The following is a 21,164-nucleotide window of genomic DNA, read 5'->3' as shown; positions in this document are numbered from 1 at the left end:
AATAGATTTTAATTTTATACAGAGAAATCCAGGGTCGTGTGCCTTTTGTGCTATGAGGGTTCTATTGTTCAAATACTAAACAAATTGTATTCTGTATATGTATTGTTTTTTGTTAACAACACAGTACGTAAGCCTGAAGGAAATGAGCCTGGCTATGAAAATGCTTATTTGTTGGGAGGGTGCTTGTCTGGATCGATGATGAGAAAAACTGTCTGAGGATGCTGAGGGACTCATTCCAGATGTCAATCTGAGGTCCAGATAAATGCCCCTCTTACCGGACAAATAAGAACCTCAGAGCCTGGCTTTGACTACATAACACTGCTGTGAGCATGCCTTTTCTTTCTTCCAGAGCAAGTCATCCTATTCTACATACTCATGCCTCTTATGAGGCATGTAGATATGCTAAGTGACCCAAGACTTGCTTCATTTTGAACCCAGTTGTAGACAGAACTTTTTAAAGGAATTGTTCTTGAGTAATAAATGAGGGGGGAAAAATGTTGAAGTAAGAAAGGGTTGAGCAACTGTAATGGGTACTGAAAGCATCATTTGTGGTTGGGCTGGAAGAAGGGAAGATTGCATGACTAATAAATTTTGACAATGAGTTTTGACAGTATTAGTGCTTTGTTATTTTTACTCTTGAATATTTTTGAGACTATGTCTTTTTTTTTCTTTTTGTTTGTTTTTATTTTTTTCTGCTACGCTTTTCTGAGGTAGAAGGACTGAAATGAGGGCCTCTACTTCAGAGAACAGGGGTGAGTAACTGTACCAGGATCCTTTAAAATTCATATGTCTTGTGCACTGTGCCACACCCTGAAGTCTTAAGTGTTCATCTGTTCAGTGGCTTACTGGATAATATCTTCATGATGTGTCCTTTTCTTTAGTGATTGCCTCTAGCCTCATTTCCAAATTTTAAGTTTTCTTTTATCTGAGTTTTGGGTAAATTGACAAATACAGAATCTTGGGAAATTGTTGTTTTATACATTTTCTTGTTGCCGTGAAATATCCTTTGGTGAAATTAAACTGTGCTTGGGAGTTTTCTTAACATATTATGGTTTCAGAATGTTGACCCCATGATTGAGATCATCATTGTTAGATCATTTTGGTCAGATCCGTAAGATCATTATGGGTTATTATTACTATTCTTCTAAATGTTGAAAGTGAAAGGTGCTCAGTTGTGTCTGATTCTTTGCGACCCCACGGACTATACAGTCCATGGAATTCTCCAGGCCAGAATAATGGAGTGGGTAGCCTTTCCCTTCTCCAGGGGATCTTCCCAACTCAGAGATCAAACCCAGGTCTCCCACATTGCAGGCAGATTCTTTACCAGCTGAGCCACATTTGACTTTAATTAGGATTTTTACTTTTTCAATCTGAAAAATTATACTTTATACTTTCCGAACTCTATCTAAGGCCATGAAGATTTTAAATGATAAAAAGCTTCATTTTTTTGTAAAAAAAAATTTCAATTTTCCATATTGCATTAATTTCACAAAACATACTAGGTTGGGTTAATCAAGTGTAGTAAAATTTCATATATTAAATAATTAATCATTATTTCTTGTTAAAATTGAAACATCCATCAGTTAAGAAAAATAGTCTATATTCCTTGGCATGATTACCTAGGGCCTGATGTTTAATACTTTTGAAATGAGTAAACTCTCTTTTTCTCTTGAGAAATATATTTTCACAGATTCTTTAATAGTTGTTTTGTTATTTTTATATTTATTTATTTATGTATTGTAATTTATATATTCATTTTTCTACAAACTAGCAAGGTCGTTCATTTCCTCTGGTCAGTTTAGCTAAAACATTTTGAATTTTGTTGAATTTTTCAAGAAATTGATTTTTGGTTTCATTGATTTTTATTTTTTATTCAGTTGCTTGTTTCAGTCTTTAATCTGTATCATTTTTATACTAATCTTTCTTTTCTTTCTTTCTTGCTTTATGTTTGATTTTCTTTTCTTTTTCTAGCTTCTTAAGGTAGATTACTGATTTGAAATTTTTCTTTTTTAAATGTAAATCTCAACAGCTATAAAATTTTCTCCTCAAGTACTGCTTTTGGTATCTCATAAATTTTGGAATGTGTGTTAATTTTCATTCATCTCAAATAATTTAATAATTTTCCCTGAGAATGTCCTGCTTGATTCATTTTTATTAGGAACTTGTTTCTTAATTTCTACTTATGTGTGAAATCATCTAAATTTCTTTCTGTTACTGATTTCTAGTTTAATTCCATTGTGATCAGTGAACATAGTCTGTACAATTTCAGTGTTTTAAAATTTATTTAAACTTATTTTTGGTGTTATATCTGGTCTTTTATGGAGTATATTCCTTATGCACTTGAGAAAAATGTATAATCATTTGATTTTAGGTGGAGTGTTCTGTGTAAGTCTGTTCACTGTAGTTGGTTTATGGTTGTTCAAGTATTCTATTTCCATAATGATCGTTCTTCTAATTGTTCTATTGCTTATTAAAAGCAAGACATTAAAAGTATCCAAATACTGTAGAGTTGTTTGTTTCTTCAATTCTGTGCAATTTTGCTTCATATATTTTGGGACTTTGTTGTTAGGTGTGTAAATGTTTATCATTGCTTTATCTTCTTAATGTATTTGATTCTTTTATCAATATTTAATTGACCCATGTAACAATTTTTGTTTGAAGACAAAACAAAACTTTCAACTTTTGTCTGATATTGGTATAGTCACTCTAGCTGTCTTTTGGTTACATGTTATATGAAATATTTATTTCATGCTTTAATTTTTAACCAATCTGTGTCTTTGAATCTGAAGTATGTCTCTTGTAGATAACATATAGTTGGATCCTGTTTTTAATCCATTTTGCCAATCTCTGCCTTTCACTTACAAATTTTAAACCATCTCTGTTTAAAGTAATTACTGATAAGGGAGGACAACTGCTATTTTGCTGTTCATTTTTTCTGTATTTTTTTTTTGTCTTCAATATTGCATGTTTTCTGTGAAATAGATATTATTGAGAGTACCATTTTAAATTCTTTATTTCCTTGTTTTTACTATATATTTTTAAGTTATTTTCTTAGTCATTGCCCTGGGGATAACAATTAACTTCTTAATTTATAATAAAGTAGTTATGATTAATAACAATTTAATTTCAATAATACATAAAATTTTTGTGGCAACAAAAACATTGCTCCATTTCCCCTATACGTTGTGATTGTCACAAATTATGTCTTCATACTTATGCACTCATCACCACAGGCAGATGGTTTTTGTTTTATGCCTTTATTTAAACATCATATAGGAAAAGAGTTACAAAGATAATACTGGCTTTTATATTGCCTTTACTGATGTTATTTATTTCTTGATGCAGATTTAAGTTATTGTATATTGTACATTCATTTAAGATTGATTCCCTTAGACATTTCTTATGGGGCAAATTTACTGTTAAAGAACATTCTCAGTCTTTGTTAATCTGAGAATGTCTTAATGTCTCCTTCATTTTTTTAGAGCATTATTATCAGATCAAGAATTCCCAGTTGAATAACTTTTTGTTTCAGAACTTTGAAAATGCCATCCTACTGCCTTCTGAAACCATGTGGTATGATGAGAAATCACTTGTTTTTCTGAAGATCACTTCTGCGTCTTCTCTATCACTGTTTGATCTTTCTATTTGAACAGTTTATGAATCTATTTGAATTTATCCTATATGGACTTCTTAGGTTTGTGACTTTTCATCAACTTAGGGCAGTTTTGTGTATTATTTCTTTTTTTTAAATTTTTTATAATCAAATGAATACTTTTTTTAAGTTTATGTACATTTCCTTTTTTTAATTTAAATTTATTTATTTTAATTGGAGGCTAATTACTTTACAGTATTGTGTTGGTTTTGCCATACATCAGCATGAATCCGCTACTGGTGTACAAATGTTCCCCATCCTGAACCCCCCTCCCACCTCCCTCCCTGTACCTTCCCTCTGGGTCATCCCAGTGCACCAGCCCCAAGCATTCTGTATCCTGCACCAAACCTGGATTGGCGATTCATTTCTTATATGATATTATACATGTTTCAGTGCCATTCTCCCAAATCATCCCACCCTCTCCCTCTCCCACAGAGTCCAAAAGACTGTTCTATACATCTGTGTCTCTTTATAGTTTCTGCTCATTCCTTTCTTTTTCTCTAACTCTTGCTATGTGTATGTTAGTACACTGGCCTCATATTACTTTTAGGCTGTGTCTATTAAAAAACATGTATACCTGTGGCGGATTCATTTTGATATTTGGCAAAACTAATACAATTATGTAAAGTTTAAAAATAAAATTAAAAAAAATAATAAATCTCTTCCTATAACTGGATAATTTGAACAATTACATTTTTTAGTTGTTTTTTTTTTTTTTTTTGTCAGTTCAAATTTGTCATGCAGGCCTTTTTCTGAGTTTTTTAATACTTGTAATTATGCTTTCAACTCCAGAATTTCTACTTGATTTTGTTTGAAAATTTTCTGTCCGTTGATTGACATACCTATTTCATGAGATAGTGTTTGTTGGAATCATCTGGTTCTTAAAACTACTTTCCATTACCTTTTGCAGCATATTTAAAGTAACTGATCTAAAATATTTCTATGTTGAGTCCAGTGTCTTGACTTTGAGTTTCTATTGCTTGTTCTTAATTTTTCCTTCTTTGTGAGAGACGTGCATGTTTCTTTGAATGTCCAGTATTCTAGTACTTTTATGTTGAAAATTGGACATTATGCATATCATAATTTGGCAACTTTGGAAGTCAAACAATCCATTTTCCCTATATTTGTTGTCCTTGTTGATGAAGTTGTTTATAGTAGTGTTCATTGAAGATTTTTTCATTAGATTCAGTTCAGTTCAGTCACTCAGTTGTGTCTGATTCTTGGTGACCCCATGGACTGCAGCACGCAAGGCTTCTCTGTCTATCACCAACTCCCGGAGCTTACTCAAACTCATATCCATAGAGTCGGTTATGCCATCCAACCATCTCATCCTCTGTCGTCCCCTTCTCCGCCTGCCTTCAATCTTTCCCAGCATCAGGGTCTTTTCCAATGAATCAGTTCCTCACGTCAGGTGGCCAAAGGGTTGGAGTTTCAGCTTCAGCATCAGTTCTTCCAATGAATATTCAGGACCAATTTCCTTTAGGATTGACTGGTTTGATCTTCTTGCAGTCCAAGAGACTCTCAAGAGTTTTCTCCAACACCACAGTTCAAAAGTATCAATTCTGTCCATAATTCTTCAGGCACTCTGTCTATCAGATCTAATCCCTTGAATCTATTTGTCACTTCCATTGTATAATCATGAGATACTTGATTTAGGTCATACCTGAATGGCCTAGTGGTTTTCTCTACTTTCTTCAGTTAAGTCTAAAGTTTGCAATGAGTTCATTTTCTTTCTTTCTTTCTTTCTTTTTTGAGTTCATTTTCTGTGACAGTCAGCTCCCGGTCTTGTTTTTGCTGACTGTCTAGAGCTTCTCCAACTTCGCCTGCAAAGAATGCAATCAGTCTTATTTCAGATTTGACAGTCTGGAGTTGTCCATGTGTAGAGTCTTCTCTTGTGTTATTGGAAGAGGGTGTTTGCTATGAGCATTGTGTTCTTTTGGCAAAACTGTGTTAGCCTTTGCCCTGCTTCATTTTGTACTACAAGACCAAACTTGCCTGTTATTCCAGGTGTCTCTTGACTTCCTTCTTTTGCACTCCAGTCCCCTATGATGAAAAGGACATCTTTTTTTGGTGTCCTTTTAGTTCTAGAAGGTGTTGTGAGTCTTCATAGAACCATTCAACTTCATCTTCCTTGGCATTTGTGATTTAGGCATAGACTTGGATTAGTGTGCTATTGAATGGTTTGCCTTACAATGAACTGAGATCATTGTGTTGTTTTTGAGATTGCACCCACGTACTGCATTTTGATTTCTTTTATTGACCATGAGGGCTATTCCATTTTTTCTAAGGGATTCTTGCCCAGAGTAGTAGATATAATGGTCATCTGTATTATTCACCCATTCCCATCCATTTTAGTTCACTGATTCCTAAAATGTTGATGTTCATTCTTAACTATCTCCTGTTTGACTAATTCCAATTTACTTTGATTTGTGGATCTAACATTCCAGGTTCCTTTACAATATTGTTCTTTACAGCATTGGACTTTACTTTCACCACCAGACACATCCACAATTAGATGTTTCCATTGTGGGTCAGCCTCTTCATTCCTTTGGAGCTGTTTCTCCACTATTCTACAGTAGCATATTGGGCACCTACTGACTTGGGGAGGTCATTTTTCAGTGTCATACCTTTTCCCCTTTTCCTATTGTTCACTGGATTCTAAACACAAGAAGCCAAAGGAGTTTATAATTTTTTTCTCCAGTGGACCACATTTTGTCGGAACTGGCCACCATGACCCATCCATCTTGGGTGGCCCTACAAGGCATGGCTCATAGTTTCACTGAATTAGACAAGACTGTGATACATGTGATCAATTTGGTTAGTTTTATGTGATAATGGTTTTCTTTCTATCTGCTCTATGATGGATGAAAGTAAGCGGCTTGTGGAAGCTTCCTGATAGGTGGGACCAACTATGGGGAAAACGGTGTCTATGGGGAAAACTGGGTCTAGCTCTGGTACCGTGCACAGTAAAACAGTGACAGACTCCACTTCCTTGGGCTCCAAATCACTGTGGCTGGTGACTGAAGCCATGAAATTACAAGGTGCTTGCTCCTTGGAAGAAAAGCTATGACAAAATTAGACAGCATACTAATGATTAGAGACATCATTTGCTGACAAAGGTCCATATACTCAAAGCAATAGTTTTTCTAGTAGTCGTGTATGGATGTGAGACTAGGACCATAAAGAAGGCTGAGCATTGAAGATTTGATGCTTTTGTACCATGGTATCAGAAAATACTCTTAAGAGTGCCTCAGACTACAAGGAAAAACCAGTGAATCCTAAAGGAAATCAATCCTGAATATTCACTGAAAGGTCTGATGCCTAAGCTGAAGCTCCAGTAATTTGGCCACCTAATGAGAAGAGCCGACACAATGGAATAGACCCTGTTCTGGGAAACATTGAAGGCAGGAGGAGAAGGGGACAAAAGATGATGAGATGGTTGGATGGCATCACTATCTCAATGGACAAGGATTTGAGAAAACTACAGGAGATGATGAAGGACAGAGAAACCTAGTATATAGCATTTCATGGGGTCACAAAGAGCCAGACATGACTGAGTGACTGGAGAGGAGGCCAGCGTGGCTGCAGGTAGTAGAAGTCAGATCCCAGCCACACAGGTGGGATCTGGTTTGGGTAGGTGTATTTTTGACGCAGTTCCTGCTCTGAGTGCCGTAGTTGGGGCTGTGCTGATGTCGAGGTCGAAGTGAGGAAGCTTCTGTGGTTTCTAATTGGAACCTATCTGAGGACCCCGCCATTGCAGCCCTTTGATTTGGTGAGAGTCCTGAGTGCCTGGTGGGTTACAGTGGTTGTGGAGGCCTGGTGGACTAAAGCCAGGGGACAACAGCAGTAGGACTTCATGGAGATGGCATGTGTATTCAGATACCAGGGCCTTTGCATGGGGACTCTGAGACACAGAGATACCCGTAAGGAGTTCCAGAGGACATTCAGCCCCACATCAAATCCCCCACCAGCCATGCACGCTCAGTCAGACACCCACAGGTACTTGAACCTAATTTCCTGCACTCTGTTGACAGATGTGTATCCAGTCGTATGTGAGGGATCAATACAGTTGGGTAGCAGATACAGGCCTTCCCCCCCATGAAGCAAACGCATCGATGTTGCCCAGTGAGAGACTGGGTACACATGTGAAGCCTGCCTGTGCTTTCTGTCCCCTTGACAGGTGAAGTTGCCAGGCATGACTGTCCGTCACCCAGGAGACAAAGCCCCACCCATAAAGTGGTGACTCGAGGCGCAAGGGAGTCCGGCGAGAAGTGTGGCGGGCCCAGGTTGCTGCCAGTTCTTTTAGGATCACCGAGCAGGGTACGCCTTCCCCTGCCCCAAGATGTGTCATGGATTTCGGCTTTTCTGGGACTACCTGAGTGGCTGTAAGTATGGGGGGACCGTTCCTCTTGCTGAGAAGCCTGGGGGCTCTGAGTTCCCCTGGGTTCTGGGGGACTCCCAGGTCACTGGCTCCTCCTGGGAGCGGCCCTACCTGCCCTGCAGAGGTGGGCAGCGAGCCAGCATGTGCTCGGATCGATGATGACACCCTCACATGCATTCCTTGGAAAATCTGAACAAAATGAGTGAGAACTCACTACCGTCTCCTCATCGAAACTGAGGTCCAGCACGTTGCTGCCCATGGGGCTACGGGAGGGGCTAGTTAGCATGAGGGCCAGCTACATCTGTGTCACACACGTGCACACACCACCCCAGTCACCACAATTTGTGAGGCTCCCATCTGAGGGTGGGCTGTGGACAGGCATTTGAGTGGACTTCAGAGTGCCAGGTCCTTGGTAATGACCGTGAGGGGCAGAGGAGACTGCCAGCTTGGCAACTGGTGGTAGGAGTTGCAGTAGATACTGGCCTAGGCCCATAGAGCTCTTGGCTAGAACAGGTGTGTTTCGCCCCAGTTCCTGCTGCGAGTGCAGTAGTTGGCGGCTGTGCTGATGTGGAAGCCAAAGCAAGGAAGCTACAGTGGTTTCTTGATTGCAGCCCCAGGCCAGATCTGAGGCCCTCGCCATTGCGGCCCTTTGGGTTTTTAAGATTCTTGAGGGCATGATAGGATCCTTGAGGGTGTGGTTGACTGCAGCAGTTGCAGCGACCTGGTGGACTAGTGGCATTGACGAAAGGCAGTAGGCCTCATTTCTGCAGTTAGCAACTCCTATATTGCATCTCTTGGCACAGTGCTTGATCTGTGGAGACCACCGTGGAGTGTGGTGAGGTACCAGCTCTGCATTCCTCCTGTGGGTTAGCCAGAGTACCTAGGAAAAGCGTACAGCAGGTGAGGAAATTTGCAGTGTAATTTCCTGGGATGAACTGTCGCCCTGAGGCTGCAGGCACTGTCTTTGTGTTTCCAAGGATACCTTGGTCCCCTTGAAGGTGCCCTTGGCTCCCTGCAAAAGAGAGGGCCTGCTGGTCCTCAGGAGACTTTTGTGGCCTTGGTGGCCTGATACCTGAAGAGGGATACTCAAGGGTATCTTGCAGGGGCCTTGAAGAGTTCCATGTACTGAAGCCTGTCTGCCAACCAGTCTGGGTAGAACTGAGGTCTGCATACATGCCTATTGGTCCCTTTGGCTCTTGGGCATAAAATTTTCAAGGTGTAAGAATTCCTAAGGGATGGGGCAAGATGGACAGCCTGGGTGGGACTCAGGTGTTTTCCATGCTGCAGAGAAGTATCATCCACTGAGGCATGGTTGTGGTAGAGGTTGGCCTTGGTTGGCATGCCAAGCCTGCCTCCATGGAATAGCCAGTGGCTGCCCTGGCACGGTTTCAGGAAACCTTGCATAGCAAAGCTCTTCTCCTGACAGTTCTTCTCAGGTCTTGGAAGCAGCCTTGGTGTCCTGGGTGGACTTGGTAGTTTTGCTGTGGTGGAGAAGAGGTGCTGGGCAGAATTGTGTGGGTCAACTAATCAAGGCCTTACTTCTGTGGGTCTTTCTGGGTGTTGATTGTCCCTTGTTTGAGCAGGGCACCTTGAGGATTCTGATGGGGTTGAGAAGCCCTGGGGGCAGGAGAAGTTCAGTTTGAACCAGGCCCTGGACTAGGGGAGCTTTTCCTCAGGTGTGGTCAGTACCCGGGGCCCTGCAGGATGTGGATTTGAGCATAATCTGACTGCTAAAGGGTCCCAGTTTCTGTGAGAGTGACTCCTGAACCCTGGTACCTGAAAATGACTACCTCCCCAATCTTCACTTTCCAGTGGAGCACCGGAGAGTGATTGGACACAGTCAGCCAGACAAGTTTCATGCCCTGAGTTATTTTAGCATTTTGAGGGTGTGGTGGGCCTTTTCTGCTCCGGGGCCAAGTTCATGAAATTGCCTGTCTTCTCAGGAAACTTCAGTTGTACCTTGAGGAGCTGGGACTTGTGAGAAAGGACAACTAATTGTAGTAGTACTGGCATGGCCTCAGGATATGTGGCAGTTCCACAGAGGCTCCGCTTGCTGATTTTGAGCAGTCAGGTTCCTGTGCTTTGGTCAGAGGGCGTGGGTTTTGGAAGCGCATGCCCTATGTGAACAGCCCCTCGGGGTGAAAGTTTGCATGGGGCTTATGGAAGGTGTCAGGTGTGATCTGCCGTATTGTGGGAAGGCTAGACATCAGGGCTCTGTGGAGAAGGCATACCTTTTCAGGCAATGAGGCCTTTACAGAGGGGCTCAGCCTTTACAAGGAGACAGCCAGGAGTTCCAGATGCATGCCCAGAATCCTGAAAGCTCATCTTTGTACACTGGAACGCACACACTCAGCCCAATATCAAGCCTTTCACCACAAACACTCAGCCAAACAGACACACACATAATACATCCTAACTTTCTACAGTCTGCTGACGCATATGTATCCACTGGTATATAAGGGATTGAGGCAGTTAGAAAGCAAATGAAGGCCTTCAACCAGGGAACTATCAGCATGGATGTTATTCAGAGAGAACAGGATGCACATCTAAAGCATGCCTGTGCTTTTCAGTTTTCAGGAACAGTTGCCGGGTATGACTGTCCACCACCCAGGAAAAGAGGCCATGTGTGGTATGCATTGACTCGAGGTGCAAGGGAGTCTTGTCAGAAGTGTGGCAGGTCCAAGTTGCTGCCACAGCTTTTTTGATCACTTTGGAGGCTACACTTTCCCCCTTTTGGATTAAGGGTTCCATGGGTTCCATGGGATTGCCTGAGTAGTTGTAAGTGTGGATGGACTGATCCTCTTACTGAGAAGCCTGGGGGCTTTGAATCGCCTAGCTGCTAGAGGACTCCCAGGTTCACTGGCTCCTCCTGGGAGCTGTGCTGCCTGCCCTACTGAGGTGTACAATGAGCCACCTGAAGCTTCTCGAGGAAAGTACCCTTGTTCCTGAAGGAAGGGGGACTTGTGGGCAAGGACACCTCAGCTCTAGTAGAAGCTGGCATGGTCTCAGGGTAGGTGGCAGTCACACAGATGCTCTGCAGGGCGACCTTGAGCAGTCAGGTCCATGTGCTTTGATCAGAGGGTGGGTGTCATGGGGATCAGGAGCCCAGAGCCTATTTCAGCAGGCCCTCTGGATGAATATTGCATGGGGCTTGTTGAAGGCGGCATGCTTCATCTGCCATTTTGTGTGACGGCAGGGGGTTAGGGCTCTGTGGAGAAGTCATGCTTATTCAGGCACTGAGGCCTTTGCAAAGGGGCTCTGACACACAGAGACCTCCAGGAGTTCCAGAGGCACACCCAGAATCCTGAGAGTATATCTTCGTTGGTAGACCAGAACACATGCACTCAGCCCCACATTGAATCCCCTGGCCACACATGGCTTTCAGAGAGACAGACGCCCACAGGCACTTGAAACTAATTTCCTATGCTCCTGGTGACAGATAGGTGTCCAGTCATATGTAAGGGATCAAGACAGTTGGGGCTCAGATCCAGAACTTCCCCCAGAGAACCATGGGCATCAGTATTGTTCAGCGAGAACGAGGCAACACATCTGAAGCCTGCCTGTGCTTTCTGTCCCCTTGTCAGGTGACGTTGCCAGGTATGACTGCCTGTCACCCAGGATACAAAGCCCTGCCCGTGAGGTGGTGATTCAGGGTGCAAAGGAGTCCAAAAGAAGTGTGGAGGGCCCAGGTTGCTACCTCTACTCTTTGGATCACTGAGCATGGAATGCCTTCGGCTGCCCCAAGATATGTCATGGATTTACAGTTTCCTGGGACTGCCTGAGTAGCTGTAAATTTACATGGACTGTTCTTGCTGAGAAGCCTAGGAGCTCTGAGTTCCCCCAGCTGCTCGGGGACTCCCAGGTCACTTGCTCCTTCTGGGGGCTGGCCTTCCTTCCTGGCTAAAGTGTACAGCAAACCAGCAGGTGCTCAGATCGATGATGGCACCCTCACATGTGTTCCCTGGAAAATCTAAACAAAATGAGTGAGAAATTGATATCATCTCCTCATCGAAACAAGGTCTAGCATGTTGTCTCCTCTGGGGCTAAGGGCAGGACTAGTTAGAAGTGCGGGCAGCTTCAGTTGTGTCACACACATGCATAGAGCACTGGGGTCACCACCACTTTCGAGGCTCCTGTCAGAGGGTGGGCATGTACAGATGTTTGAGCAGTCTTCTTGGAATGAGAGCTTCATGGTGAATGCCACTGAGGAACAGAAGAGGCTTGTCCAATGGCGATAGTAGTCACAGTAGATCCTGGCCTAGTCCCATTGAGCTCTTGACTTGAAAAGGCACATTTCATCCTGGTCCCTGCTATGAGTGCACTAGTTGGGGCTGTGCTGATGTGGAAGCTGAAGCAAGGAAACTTCTATGATTTCTGATTGGAGCCCCAGGTCAGATCTGAGGCCCTTGCCATTGCAGCCCTTTGGGTTGGTGAGATTCCTGAGTGGCCTGTGTACTGTAACGGTTGCAGGGACCTCGTGGAACGTTGGCAGGGGTGAAAGGAAATAGGCCTAGTTTCTTGGCAGTTCCTGTATTGCAACTCCTGTCACAGTGTTGAGTCTTGCAGGACACTGTGGACTGTGAGGTGATCCTAGCCATACATTCCTCCTGTGGGTTGGCCAGAGGCCCAGAGAAGAATGGTTGTGCAGGTGAGGAAAGGTGCAGTCTGATTTCCTGGGACAATCTGTCCCCTGAGATTCAGGCACTGTTTTTGTGTTTGCAATAATATGTACTGTGGTCCTTTTGGAGCTGCTCGTGGCTGGGTGCAGATGACAGGGCATTGCTGTGGCTTGGGAGGCTCGGTAATAGTGACCTTTGTGGCCTTGCTGGCCTGATGCCAGAAAAAGGTCTTTCAAACTGTATCTTTGGTGCCTTGAAGAGTTGCAGTAACGAGCCTAGGAGCCAGCCTTCTGGGTGGTAATACAGTATGTGCACATGCCCCTCAGCCTCCCTTTAGCCCTTGGGACTGGAATTTTCAAGGTGTGTGAGTTCCTGAAGAATGGGGCCAACAAGACGGCCCGGATCCCACCCAGGTGTTCACGACCCTGGCAGTGACATATCACCCTTGGAAGACCATGGTTGTGGTAGAGATCCGGCATTGGTTGGCATACCAAGCTGCTTCAATGTAGTAGCCATTGGCTCCCCTGACATGAAGGTGGGAAACCTGGCAAATCCAAGATCTTCCCCTGCCTGTTTTTCTGGAGTCTTCCTGGAAGCAGCCTTAGTGATCTGTGAGCGCTTGGTGGTCTTACGTGATGGAGACAAGCTGCCAGGCGGAATGGCATGGTGTTGCCATAATCCAAGCCACCTTCTTCCTGTGGATCTTGCTGAGTGCTGATTGTCTTTGTGTGAGTAGAGCCCCTGGAGGCTTCTGATGTAGGTGAGTCACCCTTGGGGGCAGGAGGAGTTCAATTTCAACCAAGTCTTGCATTATGGGAGCTTTCTCTAGGGCGTGGTTGGTGCCCAGGGCCCTGCAGGCTGTGGATCTGAGCATAATCTGGCCAGGAAAGGGGCCCCATTTCTGTGGGAGTGACCCCTGGATCCTGGTACCTGAGGATGACCACCTCTTGTCTTGCACTTTCCAGCAGAGCCCCAGAGATTGACTGGACTAATTGCACAGGAAGAGGCACATGCCCTGTATTCTGTTGCTCTGCAAGGGTATGGTGGGGTGTATCTGGCCCAAGGCCAAGTTAACTACACTCTAGGCCTTCAGAAAGTATCCTTGTTCAGGGAGGAGGTGGGACTTGCGGCAAGAACACCTGAGCTGTTATCATAGCTGGGGTAGTCTCAGGGTAAGGGACATTCACACAGATGCTCCACAAGGGGACTTTACGTGGTCAGGTTCCTGTGCTTTGGTCAGATGCCATGGGTCATGTAGATCAGGAGCCCAGTGTAACCCCTCAGTGTCAACCCCTCAGTGTAATTTTGCACAGTGTTTTGTCGGAGGGTGGGAGTTCAGGTCTCCATGGAGAAGACGTGCATGTTCAGACACCAAGGCCTTTGCACAGGGGCTCTGAAACACGGAAATACATGGAAAGAGTTCCAGAGGGACCCAGAATCCTGAGAGCACATCCTTGTTGGTACACTAGAACACGAGTACTCAGACCCACATCTAGTCTCCCCACACGCTTGCACACTCAGTCAGACAGACATCCACGGTCACATGAACCTAACTTTCTGCACTCGTGCCAACACATAGGTATCCAGTCGTACGTAAGGGATACTACAGTTGGGAAGCAGAAAAGGCCTTCCCTCAGGGAACCATGGGCATCGATATTGCTTAGTGAGAAGCTGGGTACACATCTGAAGCCTGCCTGTACTTTCTGTTCCTTTGTCAGGTGAAGTTTCCAAGTACGAGTGTCCGTCACTCAGGAAACGGAGCCCTGCTCATGAGATGTTGACTCGAGGTGTTGGGAAGTCCGGTGAGAAGTGTGGTGGGCCCAGGTTGCTGCCACTGCTGTTTGGATCATCGAGCACGGTACGCCTTCCCCTGCCCCAAGATGTGTCATGGATTTTGGCTTTCCTGGGACTGCCTAAGTGGCTGTACGTATGGAGGGACCGTTCCTCTTGCTGAGAAGACTGGAAGCTCTGAGTTCCCCCAACTGCTGGAGGACTCCCAGGTCACTGGCTCTTCCTGGGAGTGGCCCTGCCTGCCCTGCAGAGGTAGGCAGCGAGCCAGCACGTGCTCGGATCGATGATGACACCCTCACATGCATTCCTTGGAAAATCTGAACAAAATGAGTGAGAACTCACTACCGTCTCCTCATCGAAACTGAGGTCCAGCACGTTGCCTCCCTTGGGGTTAAGGGCGGGACTGGTTAGCAGTGAAGGCATCTCCGACTGTGTCACACACATGCATGAAAGAGCCAGATCACTACCATTTGTGAGGCTCCTGTCTGAGGGTGGGCCGTGTACAGATGCTGGAGTGGCTCTTGGAATGCGAGATCTGTGGTGAAGGGCACTGGAGCATAGAGGCATCTGGCTTGTCCAGTGGTGGCAGGAGTCAACAGTAGATCCTGGCTGAGCTCTTGAGCTGTTCACTCGAAAAGGTTCGTTTCCTCCCAGTTCATGCTGCGAGTGCGCTCATTGGGGCAGTGGTGATTTGAAATCTGAAGCGAGGAAGCTTCTGTGGTTTCTTATCAGAGCCCCAGGTCAGATCTGAGGCCTTCGCCATTGCGGCCCTTGGGTTAATGAGATTCCTGGGTGCCCTGTGGGCTGCAGCGGTTGCAAGGACCTAGGGGAATGGTGTCAGGGGCAAAAGGCAATAGGCCTCGTTTCTGCCCTTGGCATTTCCTGTATTGCAACTGCTATCACAGTCCTTGAGTCTTGGAGGCTGCCATGGACTGTGCTGTGGTTCTAGGCTTGCATTCCTCCTGCGATTGACCTGAGGCCTAGAGCAGAATGGTTGTGCAAGTGAGGAAAGGTGCAGTGTGATTTCCTGGGAAGCTTTCTCCCCTGAGGCTGCAGGCACTCTCGTTTCTTTCAGTGATACATACTGTGATCCTTTTGGAGCTGGCCTAGGCTGGGTACAGAGAGGAGGGCATTGCTGGTGCCTGGGAGGCTCAGTGATAGGTGACCTTTGTGGCCTTGGTGGCCTGCTGCCAGAAAAAGGACTCTACAAGCTTATCTTTGGTGCCTTGAAGAATTGCAGTAACAGAGGCCAAGGAACCAGCCCTGTCAGCAGTAATGAGGTGTGTGCACATGCCCCTTGGCCCTCCTGTGGTCCTTGGGTCTGTAATTTGCCAAGTGCATGAGTTCCTAGGATGGAGCCAGCCAGACAGCCCAGATGGCACTCAGGTGTTCACCACCTTGGCAGTGAAGTAGCTGCCTTTGAGCCCTGTGGTTGTGGTAGATATTGGCATTGGTTGACATACCAAGGCTGCCTCAGTGTAGTAGCCAGTGGCTCCCCTGGCACTATGGTGGTGAAATGCTATTGCTGAGTCGTGAATGACACCAGGATTCTTGGCCTTCCAGAGGAGAGGAATTCAGTCCAGGCCAGGTGATGAAGCTTAATTGCTTAGAGTTTTTCTGTGATAAAGTTTTATTAAAGTATAAAAGAGAGAGCAAAACTTCTGATATAGACATCGAAATGAGTAGAAAGAGTGCCCCCCTTCTAGTCTTTAGCAGGAAATTATATATCTAATAGCAGGCTGCTAATTAGAGAAAAGGAAATATCTCAAAACTCAGAGAACACCACCAGGCCCCTCACCCACAACTTGCACCTTGAAGGAACCTTGGCACAATGTGAGTCAGCATGGGCCATAAAAGGATTGTCATGAATTTTGAAGAAAGGCAGGTTTCCAAGGAAATACATAGTCTTATTAATGTAGATTACATGCATGTATGCATGCTAAGTCACTTCAGAAGTGTCTGACTCTGTGTGACCCTATGGACAGCAGCCCCCCAGGCTCCTCTGTCCACAGGATTCTCTAGGCAAGAATACTGGAGTGGGTTGCCATTTTCTTCTCCTAATTTAGATTAGAAGAACAATTATATGAGTAAAACATACTCATTTGCTGAGCCATTATAGGTTCTGAATCTTAGGAGGAACTGACTTAAAGACACTTCGGTTCACTTCAGTTCAGTCACTCAGGCATGTCCAACTCTTTATGACCCAATGGACTGCAGCACGCCAGGCCTCCCTGTCCGTGACCAACTCCTGGAGTTTACTCAAACTCATGTCCATTGAGTCAGTGATGCCATCCCATCCTCTGTCGTCCCCTTCTTCTCCTACCTTCAATCTTTCCCAGCTTCAGGGTCTTTTCAAAGGATTCAGTGCTTCACTTCAGGTGGCCAAAGTATTGGAGTTTCAGCTTCAGCATCAGTCCTTGCAATGAATATTCAGGCCTGATTTCCTTTAGGATGGACTGGTTTGATCTCCTTACTGTCCAAGGGACTCTCAAGGGTCTTCTCCAACAGCACAGTTTAAAAGCATCAATTCTTTGGGGCTCAGCTTTCTTTATAGTCCAACTCTCACATCCATACATGACTATTGGAAAAAACATAGCTTTGACTAGATGGACCTTTGTTGGCAAAGTAATGTCTCTTGTTTTTTATAAGCTGTCTAAGTTGGTCATAAATTTTCTTCCAAGAAGCAAGTGTCTTTTAATTTGATGGCTGCAGTCACCATCTGCAGTTATTTTGGGCCCCTCCCAAGAAAAGTCTGTCACCATTTCCCCATCTATTTCCCATGAAGTGATGGGACCAGATGCCATGATATTAATTTTCTGAATGTTGAGTTTGAAGCCAACTTTTTCACTCTCTTCTTTCACTTTGATCAAGAGGCTCTTTAGGTCTTCTTAGCTTTCTGCCATCAGGTGGTATTATTTGCATATTTGAGATTATTGATATTTCTCCTGGCAATCTTGATTCCAGCTTGTGCTTCACCCAGTCCAGCATTTCTCATGATGTACTCTGCATGTAAGTTAAATAAGTAGGGTGACAATATGCAGCTTTGACATACTCCTTTTCTGATTTGGAACTAGTCTGTTCCATGCCGAGTTCTAACAGTTGCTTCTTGACCTACATACAGATTTCTCAAGAAGCAGGTCAGGTGGTCTGGTATTCTCATCCCTTGAAGAATTTTCCAGAGTTTGTTGGGATCCACACAGTAAAACACTTTGGCATAGTCAATAAAGCAGAAGTAGATGTTTTTTGGGAACTCTTTTGCTTTTTTGATGATCCAACGAATGTTGCCAATTTGATCTCTAGTTCCTATGCCTTTTCTAAATGCAGCTTAAGTTCACACTTCTCATACTGTTGAAGCCTGGCTTGGAGAATTTTGAGCATTACTTTGCTAGCGTGTGAGATGAGTGCAATTGTGTGGTAGTTTGAGCATTCTTTGACATTGCCTGTCTTTGGGATTGGAATGAAAACTGACCTTTTCCAGTCCTGTGGCCGCTGCTAAGCTGTCCAGATTTGCTGGCATATTGAGTGCAGCACTTTCACAGCATCATCTTTCAGGATTTGAAATAGCTCAACTGGAATTCCATCACCTCCACTAGCTTTGTTCATAGTGATGCTTCCTAAGGCCCCCCTTGACTTTGAATTCCAGGATGTCTGGCTCTAGGTGAGCGATCACACCATTGTAATTATCCAGGTCATGAAGATCTCTTTTATATAGTTCTTCTGTGTATTCTTGTCACCTCTTCTTAATATCTTCTGCTTCTGTTAAGTCTATACCATTTTTGTTCTTTATTGTGTTCATCTTTGCAAGAAATGTTCCCTTGGTATCTCTAATTTTCTTGAACAGGTCTCTAGTCTTTCACATTCTATTGTTTTACTCTATTTCCCTCTTTCTTTGCACTGATCACTGAGGAAGGCTTTCTTATCTCTCCTTGCTATTCTTCGGAAATCTGCATCTAAATGAGTATATCTTTACTTTTCTCCTTTGCCTTTCACTTCTGTTCTTTCCACAGCTATTTGTAAGACCTTCTCAGACAACCATTTTGCCTTTTTGCATTTCTTTTTCTTGGGGATGGTCTTGATCACTGCCTCCTGTACAATGAAATGAACCTCTGTCCATAGTTCTTCAGGCACTCTGTCTATCAGATTTAATCCCTTGAATCTATTTGTTACTTCTACTGTATAGTTGTAAGGGATTTGATTTAGGTCATACCTGAGTGGTCTAGTTGTTTTCCATACTTTATTCAATTTAAGTCTGAATTTGGCAATAAGGAGTTCATGATTTGAGCCACAATCAGCTCCCACTCTTGATTTTGCTGACTATATAGAGATTCTCCATCTTTGGCTGCAAAAAATATAATCAATCTAATTTCAGTATTGACCATCTGGTGATGGCCATGTGAAGACAGAATGGAGAATAAATACATAGTTCATTAACATAGCTTAAGAAAAATGTTTCCATGAGTAATGCCCTTTAGTTAGCTCAAAGTTTGAGGAAAGTTAAGTTCATGTGGAACCAGTTATTGTCATGGCAACATAGAATTTCAAAAGAAACCTTTTAATTTTGTGTAGAGAAGGGAAAAAAATATGACATCTGTAGTTTGTTTCCTCCTGGTACTTAGTAGAGAGATAAAAAGTGTCTGACACTTGCAGCCTATTTCCTCCATTTGGGGACCCCTAGCCTTCCTGTCTTTTCTTGCTTAGGGAAAGGGGCATTGTTTTCATTACATAACTGCTTCCAAGCTGATAAGAAGCATCATCCCTAAATTGGAGAGTCAACATATTCTGCTAACCCTCATATTGAGGGTTTGTGATCCAGGGGCCCCAAGTAGTAGTTGCAGGAAGCTGCTGCAGTTGCAGTTCGAGCAACCGTTTGTAACTTAAAAGCCTTCATGCAGCTAGAAACAAATCCCATTACACAGTTACAGATGCAGGGAGCAAACAGCAAAAACAGAACAATCAGCAAAGTTAAAAGTCACATTATGTCCGTAGATGAGGTACAAAGTGTTGCACTAGTCCATCTTATGATTGTTTGATGTCATCAGATTAAGAACAGGCATCACATATGGTTGTTGTTGTCGAAGGTATTCACAGGTGGAGATGCCTACCATGGGAAGCCTTCCACTGATGAAGAGGGGAGCACTCTGAAGACCCAGCAGCTAGACCTATTGTGGAATGCAATGTAGAGTGAGCCCAGGAAAGGAAGGCATTGTCTTGAGGACCAAATGGCAGACTCAGGACTTTCGGGGTCAGCATAAGCAGGCACACATAGATTATCAGGCCCATCCGAAGAGTACTAAGAAAGAGCATAGAAAGTAAAGGCATAAAATGACATCACTTAGTTCTGGTATGGGTGCCACCTCTTAACTCTAGTTTGGCGCATCCACAAATCAATTCTAGGCACTTTGACAGCTGTGAGAGAATAAAGAATAACGTGGTAAAGGCCTTCCCAGAGGGGCTTGAGGGATCCGCGCCCTACCCCAACCCCCGCCCCGATCCCAAAGTCTTTATCAGGACCTTGGTTCCTGGCTGGAACAATGGTGTGCTTGACGCAGAGGCTGGGTCAGGAGTCACCTCCCAATATTTTTTAAACGTCTGTTGAAAAGCTGAGAGCTGAGTTACATAGTTGGTCAATTCCAAGGCTTTAGGAAAACTCTAGTGTAAACCCTTAAGAATTTTCCATTTAGCAATGTCCATCCTTGGACTGTAACCATGCTTTATCAGTAATCTTTACTTCTCTTTTTTATATACTTCTCTTTTTTATATCTTTCTAATTCTTTCTCAGAATATTGTGGTTTTGCCTATTCAACAAATGTTGAATGTGTCCAGATCAAAGGCATCTGCAGGGGTTTCATAAAGTGCCACCTTTATGGCTTGACAGTCAGCCAGCTGATTACCCTCACAGGAGATCATATACTAGATCCTGTTCAGTAGACCAGGCCTAGGCCCATTCAGCCCAGTGAGCTCTTGGCTTGAAAAGGTGTGTTTCATCCCAGTTTCATCTGCAAGTGGGCTAGTTGGGGCTGTGCTGATGCGGAAGCTGAAGCGTGGAATATTCTGTGGTTTCTGATTGGAGACCCAGGTCAGATATGAGGCCCTCACTGTTGAGGTCCTTTGGTTTAGTAATATTCCTGAGTGCCTGTGGGCTGCAGCAGTAGCGGGACCTAGTGGAACAGTGGCAGTGGCGAAAAGCAATAGGCCTCCTTTCTGCCCTTGGCAGTTGCTGTATTGCAACTCCTGTCACAGTGCATGAGTCCTGAAGGCCACCGTGGACTGTGCAGTGGCCCTAGCCATGTATTTCTCCTGCAGGATGGCAAGAGGCCTAGAGCAGAATGGTTGTGCAGGTGAGGAATGGTGCAGTATGATTGCATGGGACAATCTGTCCCCTGAGGCTGCAGGCACTGTCATTGTGGTTCTTACGATATGTACTGTGGTCCTTTTGTAGCTGCCGTCAGCTGGGTACAGAGGAGAGGGCATTACTGCTGTTTGGTGGGCTCAGTCACAGGTAACGCTTGAGGCCTTGGTGGCGCAATGCAAGAAGGACTCTTCCAGCATATCTTTGATACCTTGAAGAGTTGAACCAAATGAGGCCAAGGAGCCAGCCCTGTGGGTGGTAATTCAGTGTGTGCCCATGCCGCTTGGCCCCCATTTGGCTGCTAGAGCTGGAATTTGCAAGATATATGAGTTCCTAAATGATGGGGCCAGCCAGACAGCACACGTGGCATCC

The 21,164-nt window shown here is 44.2% G+C and overlaps 1 protein-coding gene and 4 non-coding genes across 17 annotated transcripts in view; all 5 read left to right on the top strand.

Moving 5' to 3' along the window:
• Positions 1-21,164, top strand: part of LOC147349924 (uncharacterized) — a 67,386-nt gene that overhangs the window by 35,251 nt on the left and 10,971 nt on the right. For 8 of the 13 annotated variants that reach the window (XM_086364966.1, XM_086364973.1, XM_086364960.1 and 5 more), the window contains 3 exons: positions 715-752; positions 7,833-8,037; positions 14,371-14,510. Coding sequence is in view for 7 of the 13 variants with exons in the window: in XM_086364960.1 (XP_086221086.1) it covers positions 715-752; positions 7,833-8,037; positions 14,371-14,374 (247 nt within the window). In the remaining 6 variants the exon portion in view is untranslated. Of the gene's footprint in view, positions 1-189; positions 324-714; positions 753-7,832; positions 8,038-11,617; positions 11,822-14,370; positions 14,511-14,715; positions 15,082-21,164 lie in introns of those variants that run through there. The other 5 variants (XM_086364969.1, XM_086364962.1, XM_086364968.1 and 2 more) reach the window with 4 other exon arrangements.
• On the top strand, positions 190-256 carry LOC147349930 (small nucleolar RNA SNORD109A). Its single transcript, XR_015150788.1, has one exon. It is a non-coding gene; the product is annotated as a small nucleolar RNA SNORD109A (small nucleolar RNA).
• LOC147349929 (small nucleolar RNA SNORD116) lies at positions 8,183-8,275 on the top strand. The gene has a single exon (XR_015150685.1). It is a non-coding gene; the product is annotated as a small nucleolar RNA SNORD116 (small nucleolar RNA).
• LOC147349928 (small nucleolar RNA SNORD116) lies at positions 11,964-12,055 on the top strand. Its single transcript, XR_015150732.1, has one exon. It is a non-coding gene; the product is annotated as a small nucleolar RNA SNORD116 (small nucleolar RNA).
• LOC147349927 (small nucleolar RNA SNORD116) lies at positions 14,721-14,813 on the top strand. Its single transcript, XR_015150684.1, has one exon. It is a non-coding gene; the product is annotated as a small nucleolar RNA SNORD116 (small nucleolar RNA).

Source organism: Bos grunniens, chromosome 21 (genome assembly GCF_055505025.1).
Source record: "Bos grunniens cultivar Pamir isolate PY7600 chromosome 21, Bosgru_T2T1.0, whole genome shotgun sequence".
NCBI lineage: Eukaryota > Metazoa > Chordata > Mammalia > Artiodactyla > Bovidae > Bos > Bos grunniens.
This window is presented reverse-complemented; position numbering and strand designations above follow the sequence as displayed.